Raw genomic sequence first — 9,159 nt, 5'->3', positions numbered from 1 at the left:
TTAAAGGTGTCCAGGCCAGACACCATCACCACATCCTGTGGCAAGGAGTTCCACAGATCAACCACACGCTGAGTAAAGAAATATTTTCTTTTGTCTGTTCTAACTCTCCCAACACACAATTTTACTGGATGTCCCCTGGTTCTGGTGTTATGTGAGAGTGTAAAGAGCATCTCTCTATCCACTCTGTCCATCCCCTGCATAATTTTGTATGTCTCAATCATGTCCCCCCTCAGGCATCTCTTTTCTAGGCTGAAGAGGCCCAAACGCCGTAGCCTTTCCTCATAAGGAAGGTGCCCCAGACCCGTAATCATCTCAGTCGCTCTCTTTTGCACCTTTTCCATTTCCACTATGTCTTTTTTGAGATGCGGCGACCAGAACTGGACACAATACTCCAGGTGTGGCCTTACCATAGATTTGTACAACGGCATTATAATACTAGCCGTTTCGTGCTAAACTCACCTGAAACCAGGTGAAACCAGGTGAGTTACTGTGTACACCATAGCATAGCTACAGGGGGGCACAGTAAGTATTGCAGGGTATGCAGCCCCTCCCACTTGCCACTGGAGACATTCTGGGCAGTGACAATAATGTTTGACAGGTACCTGCATGTTGCTGTTGCTGGCCAGAATGGCTCCAGTGGCAAGTGGAAGGGCTGCTTAAACTAAGCATTGTGATTCCTGCAACACTTAACTGTTTCCCCCCTCTAGCTATGCTACTGCAACTTGGGATCTTCTGCAAGTACAGAAGGGGCTCTACCACCATGCTATAGTACCTCCTAGGTACATCACTCCCTAGTAACTAGTAGGTGTGAGACTCTGCTTCCTGTCCCACACAGAGAAAGTATATACAGTCACCCCTTGATTTAGCTGCTGTTGACTTGTGTGAATGCAACCACACACATTTAGCAAGCAAAACAAAACAGAAACCCAGGGGAAAACAGTTTTAACAGTGAAAGGTGATTCCACTTACAGTCAAGCCTTGTGAACTGCAGGGCTTACAGTCCTGAAAACCGAAGATAAGGGAAGCCACTGTTACAGAATCATTGATCCCCACCCCTGGATCTGCAGATCCGTGGATAAGTGAAACCATAGATACTGGATCTGTGGGTTCAGGGGCCTGCCTGTATAAGGAAATTATATTTCTAATATAATTCAATGTAATTTTGATTATAGAAGGTTTTGGCTTTATGCACTAATTGGAATGCAACCCTTGTGCAAGATGAAGGATGGCTGTACATCTGTTTTGTACAGTTTGCCTCCATTTTGCTCCCCACCTCCCGGAATGACTCCAAGGGGGAGGGACCGCTTGCATGCCGTGGTGAGGCTCCCTGCAAAACTTAGTGCTTTGCACCCCCTCTGGCTACACCACTGGTCTGTAGCAAACCCTCCACTCCAACCCGTGAGACAGATTTTGCATTCTTTCTGCCTCCCTGTGTCGCTAGTACTTTTAAAAAATATTGTTCTGACTGTGACTGAGTGTATCTGAGGCTTTCCCTCCTGGTTGCCAGTATTACATTTCTAGTTGCCACTAGCAACGTTGTGACCAGATCTGTGGACCTCTGGCTTGTTGGCTCAGAATGTTGATTTATTTATCCACTAAAGAACAGACAGCACCCTGCTGCTACTGGTAGCATGTGTGCAATGCTCGCATGGGTAGGATTTTTGGCTCTGTTCCTTGGCCGCGTCAAGCGTCTTTTTGCCAGTGGAACCAAAAAAGAAACGTGCCAGATGCCAGCCAGCCCAACATGTCTCTTCTCCCCTGTCTGTACAGCGACTGCCAGCCTGTGTTTATTTCAGGATGTGAAAAAGCGCGGATCGTTTGCTTGCTCCCTTCTCCGACTTGTGTGCCGTTTTGGAAGGGCTTCGGGCCTTGTCATGCGACTTGTCTGCTGATGGGATCTCAGGGTTCCCTCGTGCTCCTTCCCAGACAGCTTTGATCAGCTGCCCCAACCCCATTCTCACTTTTAAGTGGAAAGTGCTCGTTTTGTCAGTCCCTCTGACCACACACTCAGCATTAATGGGCTAATTGCCACTGCCCAAAAGCTCACATGATTCAGGCGATAAGCCTGCCTGTATACGTTTTAACTGATGACCCACATTTCGCAAGCTGGAGTCCTGGTTTTGTTTTAAATGTAATTATACCCGTAAGATCCAGTAGCATTTAAAATGGGATGCTTGGTGTTAAAAATAAATGCTTACCCCTGTGGAGTTCCACAAATTAAGAGGACATTTGTCCTCTTGCCCTGGAATAAGCCCCAGCAGCTGCAAAGGGGCTACTCAGGCTCACACCAACAAAATCACTGGTGAAGCTCCGAGCAGCCTTGTGTCAGGAATTCAGTCCTGGGCCTAATCTGCCTGCCTCCCCCTGCCCTGTTTCACGCTCTCCCCACCCTCATTCTGCCTCCCCCTGCCCCTCTGCCAACCTGCGAGATTACCTGCTCCGGCACACGGTGGTTCTCTGCAGGTGCCAACAGGCCGGCACAAGCCTTCCCATCAATACCGTGAGGATTCATGCTGCCAAACATGCTTTACATTTGTGACAGTGCTCAGGCCTCCTAGCGCACTGTAGATTGGGCTTCCTTTTGCTAGTGACTAACCAATGCAGGGTTAGTGCATAAGCAACCTGTGGCCCAGAGGCGTATGCAGTAGCATAGCTAGAGGGGATGCAAAGCACTAAGTATTGCAGCAAGCCTCACCATGGTGTGCAAGCGTCCCCTCCCCTTCCCCTTCAGACCCATTCTGGGCCGCTAAAGCAAAACAGAAGTGTCTGCCTCCGTTTTGCTCTAGGGGCCCAGAATAGCTCCGAAGGGGAGGGGGGATGGGCCACTTGCATAGCGCAGTGAGGCTCCCTGCAAAACATAGTGCTCTGCACTCCCTCTGCTCAGTAGTAATGCCTGAAAACATCAGTGGAGCCCTGCTTCCAAAATTTTTACTTACCCTATTTGTACCTCACCCTTCCTCCAAGGAGTTCAGAGGGCTTCCTCACTGTACGCACACAATCCAACGACTTTGGTTTGGCAGAGGGTCACCTCGCCAGCTCTCTAATGAAGAAGCTGCACAGTAGCACTGCTGGGGGGTGGGGTGGTACTGTATTATTGCAGGCACTGCAACACACTGTGTAAGTGCAACACACTCCCACTCGCCGTCAGAGCCATTGAGGGAGCAGTGGCAATGCTCAGGCTCCCTTTTTGCATCCCTGCCTGGAATGGCTCTGATGAGGAATGGGCTGCTTACATGGCGCCTTTAGTACTTACCGCACCACCCCCTTGTAGCCACACCACTGGTGGTTAGATAGGTTAACCCAGGGGTGCTCAGACTTTCAACTTTAGGGATGCTGGACCTTTAACAAGTGTATAGAAGAGAGAATTGCAGCAGGTGCAACTTGTCATCCCACAGATGACAAGCTGCACCTGCTGAAATTCTCTCTTCTATACACTTGTTAAAGGTCCAGCATCCCTAAAGTTGAAAGTTTGAGCACCCCTGGGTTAACCCCTCTCCTCTGGTGCAGTGCTGCAGTTTCTAAATTGCCTCCCCCATGCTGACATTTGCCACTTATAAAACCTATAGGTAGCCCTTTCAAGGATCTTCCAGTGCCTTATATCATCTACTCGATTGTTAGCTCCTCTCCTTTTTGTGCATTCTTTAAAAAACAACATAGAATCTGTTCTCATTTTTTCCAACTGCAGCCTTATCCAATGTGCAGAATGGTTGGTTGGCAACTTTCAGTCTCGAAAGACTATGGTATAAGCCTTCAGCACCCGGTATTCCCAGGCAGTCTCCCATCCAAGTACTAACCAGGCCTGACCCTGCTTAGCTTCCGAGATCAGGCATCTGCAGGGCAACAGTTGCTGCTAATTCAGTTCAAATTGCCCATTGGTGTATTGTGCGTGTTTTTGTTTTTTTAAGTTTCACAATATCGTCATTTGATTTCAACTGAGTTTGCAAGATAAAATTCTAGGCATTTTAAGTTAAGTTTGGGGGCAGAACATGTACAACTGCTTCAAATACCATCAATAAACCCTGCTATTTTTTTCCCCAAACTGAGTCACAAACAGGAAGATTGATTCACGGGGTAGAGGGAAGACAAATATACCTGGACTATGGATTTTATCAAGACCTACCGCTTACAACGTCAAGGTCATGGAACTGCTTTTGAATTGATAGCTGGCTGATGCAGCAACAGCAAAAGGAGGACTCTTTATTTAAAGAAACAAGTTCTCTCATCCACACCATGTTTCTGAGGGATATATAACAGAATGGGGGGGGGGGAGACACAAGAGGGAGACTGAATAGAAAGAAAATTTTCCATTTCTCTTCTAATACTGAAACCTGGGGCATCCAGTGATTTAGCTCAGACACAAAAAAGTAGTTGAACAATATAGCTATTCACACACTTTTGGAACCAGCATACTGAATTAAATTGTCCCTTCATCTGATCTAGTAGGACTCTTCTTATAGCTTAATTGAGTCCACTTAATTGACATCCACTAAAATTGAGTGTTGGGCGGGTTAGGACAGACAAAAGAAAATATTGCTTTACTCAGCGTGTGGTCGGTCTGTGGAACTCCTTGCCACAGGATGTGGTGCTGGCGTCTAGCCTAGACGCCTTTAAAAGGGGATTGGACAAGTTTCTGGAGGAAAAATCCATTACGGGGTACAAGCCATGATGTGTATGCGCAACCTCCTGATTTTAGAAATGGGTTATGTCAGAAGGCCAGATGCAAGGGAGGGCACCAGGATGAGGTATCTGGTGTGCTCCCTGGGGCATTTGGTGGGCCGCTGTGAGATACAGGAAGCTGGACTAGATGGGCCTATGGCCTGATCTAGTTGGGCTGTTCTTATGTTCTTAATGATCTTAGCATGTAAAAGTGCTCCAGAGATATTTTATTTATTTATTTATTTTATGTTTCACATGTCTGTACCTCCCTTCCTCCAAGGAGCTCAGAGTGGTGTATATAGTTCCTCCCCTACTTTTGTCCTCAGGACAACCTACCTGTGAGGTAGATGAGGCTCAAAGAGTGACTGGCTCAAGGTCTAAGTCCAGCCCCAAAACCCTACACAGAGATATTATTTCAGTAATCTAAATAACAGTACATTAAGGGGCCGCATAGGTGTGTGTGTGTTAGACTGAGAGATGGTGGTTTGCCTAGACCAGTGGGTCCCAAACTTTGGGTCGGGACTCACCATTGGATTGTGACCCAATTTTTGGTGAGTTGTGAAACTGACAAACTGATAAGTGGGAAGGAAAATGTTGTGAGCCCTATGGAAACAGAAACAGAACAGCACATGCACACCTGCTCATGAGTAGGCAGTCATGCCTTGGCTCACTTTGAAGGGCAGGCCAAGGGAAATGCAAGGCCAGCAGAGTGGTCCTGATCTGATGAACATGGAGTTCAACAAACAGTCCAGAAGGCCCCCCCCAACACACACACACACACACACACACACACACACACACATCATTGTAAAAAGGATAAAAACAGGCTTGTGGCTGGTAAAGCTCTTTGGTCAGTTTTGAGTTATGCAAATCCACTTTTTGTTACATAAGGCAGTTGTGTTTTCCTTTTCTGGGTATTTGGCTATAATGTTTGATAGAATACAGATAATACAGCACGGTTGGTTTCATACTATAATATTATATATCCAATGATATATAATATTATAGTATTATTCCTAAACACGTTTCCACAATTTTGGCCACTAGTGCTGTCACCTACTCTGAGGGTGTCACCCAGTGTGGTCCTGCTCTCCACCAACTACTCCACTGTGTCCAAGAAATACGGAAATAATTATCTGTTTCACAAAATTCATCTGGGACTGTCAGCGTTCACACATGAATGTTAGCTTTCTCCTTTTTCACTAGTGAAATGGAAACCACCTTTCACCAGCCTCCAGCAGTTTTGGACATTCACTGTAACCTTTTTCAACACGCTTTCTCTGTGTTGCCACAAAGACGCTGTTCCTTCTCTTTCCTGTCCAGGTGGCCTACTTCCTGCTGAGTGCTCTGAGCATGATTGTCTGCATTTTGGCTGTGGCGTTCGCAGCCTACAGTTATTCCCAGATCTCCCAGTTTTCCTGCGAAACCGCCCTGGAGACCTGCCAGTGTAAACTGGACACAGTGGATCCCCTCAGCAGAACCTTCATCTACGAAGATATCTCTGACTGTACTGAAATCACCCGTACTTTCAGCCTCTACTTGTTGATCCAGATCGTACTGAACCTCCTGGCAGCCATTGTGGGGTTTGCAGCTTGTTTTGTGATGTGGAAAGACAGGTACCAGGTTTTCTATGTGGGCATCTGGTTGCAGTCATTAACCGCAGGAGTTCAGCAACAACAGAAAGTTTAGGGATTTAAGGGGAAGGGATGGGGCATGGAGGTGAGCACCAGACTAATACAATATCATCACCAGATGAATGACTGTTTACACACACTGGGCACATGCTTAATTAATGTATTTGTTAAGAGACATTAAGAGGCATATATTATGAGGCATTTGTGTGACAATTAGCGTAAGCCCTCCACCGTATCCGAAAAGAGATCCATGCATAGATGCATAGATCACTTGCTGGCTCAGGAACTCTGGGCATTAATAAGATGTGCACTGGAGTGTGGTTAATAGGATGCCTGTTGGAATATGGTGGCCATCAATCCACATTGGATGGCTGTCAATGGAATTTGCATCCCCTTCCACACTCTGGTACAACTGGACATGCGCCAGTTGAGCTAAATGGGGGTGATGGTGTTTTATTGCATGGTTTCCAGGCCAAGAGATAGCATTTACTTCTCGGCGGCACCTCATTTTTTGCCCCTAACCTGATGCGTGACCTACTTCTAGTGTAAAATGGGGACTAAGAACAACTTCTACAGGATTAAATGCAAACCCCCCCCCCATAAAACCCATGTTTATACAAGTCTCTTTGCCTCTAAATATGTTCCTCATACACATGTGCACACACACAGCCCAATCCTAACCTGTGGGGTTAGCAGAGGGGCTGCGAAGGCTACCCTGTACCCTATGCTGGCTAGGAGCAGGCTAGAGGGTCTCCAGGAAAAGCCCCAGCCTGCGCAGGGGGGTACTTGGATCTGCATCAGCAATCGCTAGAACAAGTCCGAGCAACCCCATGTTGGGCTTCCAAGCCTGGGAGGGGGAATATGATTCAGTGAGCACCAGTCCTGCCAGTCCTGCCCCATCTCTGCCCTCCTCACTCCCCTGTGCTGCCTGGAAGGAGCTTACCTGCTTTACTGGGCGCTGCTCCTGGATCCAGCACCAGCAGGCTTTCCCACCAGTGCCGCTTGCTCTCTGGGTGTCACAACGTGCTTTACAGCACATTTGAAACACACTTTGCTGGCACAGCAGTCCCTGCACTGGTGTCCAGAAAGAACCGGATTGTGCCCTTGCTCACTCCTTTTGCTTCCTGGAATGCCACAGACTGGGACCCAGTTTGCATGATCCTTGGTGGCATGGTTGCTGTATTCTCCACGTTTCCTCCAAATAACATGTCTATTCATAATGGGTATTTTTAAAAATAAATGATGTAGGGATTCAACACTACAGACCTACGTTGGTTTTATAACCGTTTAGCTCTGGTCTCCCCCAAAATTCAGGGAACTGTAGACTGATGAATAGGTTAACAATTTTCCATTAGGGATCACTAGTCTTCACATATCTAGAGGTCTCAGGCTGCAGTCCTATACATACTTACCTGAGAGTAAATCCCATTGCACACAGAGAGACTTCCTTCCAAGTAGACATGTAGTGTGCTGTCAATGTTCTCTAGGGAGAGGGAATTAGTTAATACAAATCTGTAGTGGAGAGACCCACTTAGAGACTGAAATCCTGTACTCCAGTGGTTCCCAAACTGCTGGGTCGCAACCCACCAGGGGAAAAGGAAGCAGGTCATTCCCCCTTAAGGGGAGTGACCCCGCAATGGTGGCAGTGACAGCACCACAGCAATCGCTGTGGCACCATGACCAAGGGGCTTTGTGACATACCTCAGGGGTAGTGCTGGCCATCCAGAGAGTGTGGGAGGCTCATAGCCCCATGGCGAGCCTCCCCGCTGTTCCAGACAGCTCATATCTCCGATTGCAACCCACGTCCAGTTTGCTGTTGCTGTGGATCAAGTTATTAGACTACATTGTAGACTTCTTGCAGTTGGGGTACTTACAGAAACAAATCTAAAGTCCTGCCTCTTAAGATACGTGCAAATGCTTCTTATGAAAGCTTAGCTATGAGTTTGAAGGGCTCACAAAAGATCCCCCTTCCTTAGGAGCCTCAGGAGAACCTTTCCTGTGTGCAGGGGGCTGATTCCATTGCTCCTTAGATCCTGCAAGTAGCATGAAACACACGTGAAAGGCAGAAAGAGAACCGTTCTTGTCAGAGGTTTTTCTGGTGCCAGTGGCCTGCAGTTATCAGCCTTACAGCACAAGCCAGTGTGTGTTTACTAAGAAGTAAGTTCCATTGTGTTTAATGCAGCTTACTCCCAGGACGTTATGTCTAGGATTGCAGTGTTGGTGTAATGGCAGCAGCAGCAGAACAGCCACACCCATCCGATGAGACCAAGGTAATCTCAGAGATCAAGACAGTGATTGTTTTATACTGTTTATAAGCCATAAAATCCAGAGGTGCATATGATCCACAGCTGCCAAGATGAGCTCTGTTCTGTGAGATCAAGGGTGGGCGCTGGGAGAAACTCACCTCTGTGTGATGTGCGAGGAAGACAGCGGCCTCCCTGTGCAGAGTTTACCAGCAATGCCGCTTCTCCAAACGGTGCCTTCATGTGATTGCCACCTGCGCCTTGCCAATTCTGTCCAGCTGTGTGGGGCAGTGCTGTAGCTACAGGGGGCGGCTCGGCACATACTGCAGGCACCAGAATGGGTTGTGTAAGTGGCCCCTCCCACTCACCATTGGAGTCATTTTGGGCAGCAATGGCAACACCTATTGCCATGGCCATGGTGTCATATTAACATTAATATATATATTGGCTCCAACAGCAAGTGAGAGGAGCCACTTACATGGCGTGTTTGGCACCTGAGATATGTTCCGTGTCCCCCGTAGCTATGCCCCTGCTGTGGAGCATGACCTGAAAATCAGATCTCAGTTGAACTCTGGAAACCATAGGACAGACATTTCCCACACAGGCACACTGTCATCTATGTAGTG

The 9,159-nt window shown here is 47.5% G+C and overlaps 1 protein-coding gene across 2 annotated transcripts in view; it reads left to right on the top strand.

Annotated features, from left to right (window-relative positions):
* The window catches only part of SSPN (sarcospan), a 25,163-nt gene extending 18,276 nt beyond the window's left edge, over positions 1-6,887 (top strand). For both annotated transcript variants that reach the window (XM_066634027.1, XM_066634026.1), the window contains exon 3: positions 5,980-6,887. In XM_066634027.1, the coding sequence (XP_066490124.1) occupies positions 5,980-6,345 (366 nt within the window). In that variant the 3' untranslated portion in view covers positions 6,346-6,887. The remainder of the gene's footprint in view (positions 1-5,979) is intronic.
* Positions 6,888-9,159: the final 2,272 nt, after the last annotated feature.

Source organism: Tiliqua scincoides, chromosome 7 (genome assembly GCF_035046505.1).
Source record: "Tiliqua scincoides isolate rTilSci1 chromosome 7, rTilSci1.hap2, whole genome shotgun sequence".
NCBI classification, from domain to species: Eukaryota; Metazoa; Chordata; class Lepidosauria; order Squamata; family Scincidae; genus Tiliqua; species Tiliqua scincoides.
The sequence above is the reverse complement of the archived record's forward strand: the minus strand, read 5'-3'. Positions and strand labels throughout refer to the sequence as shown.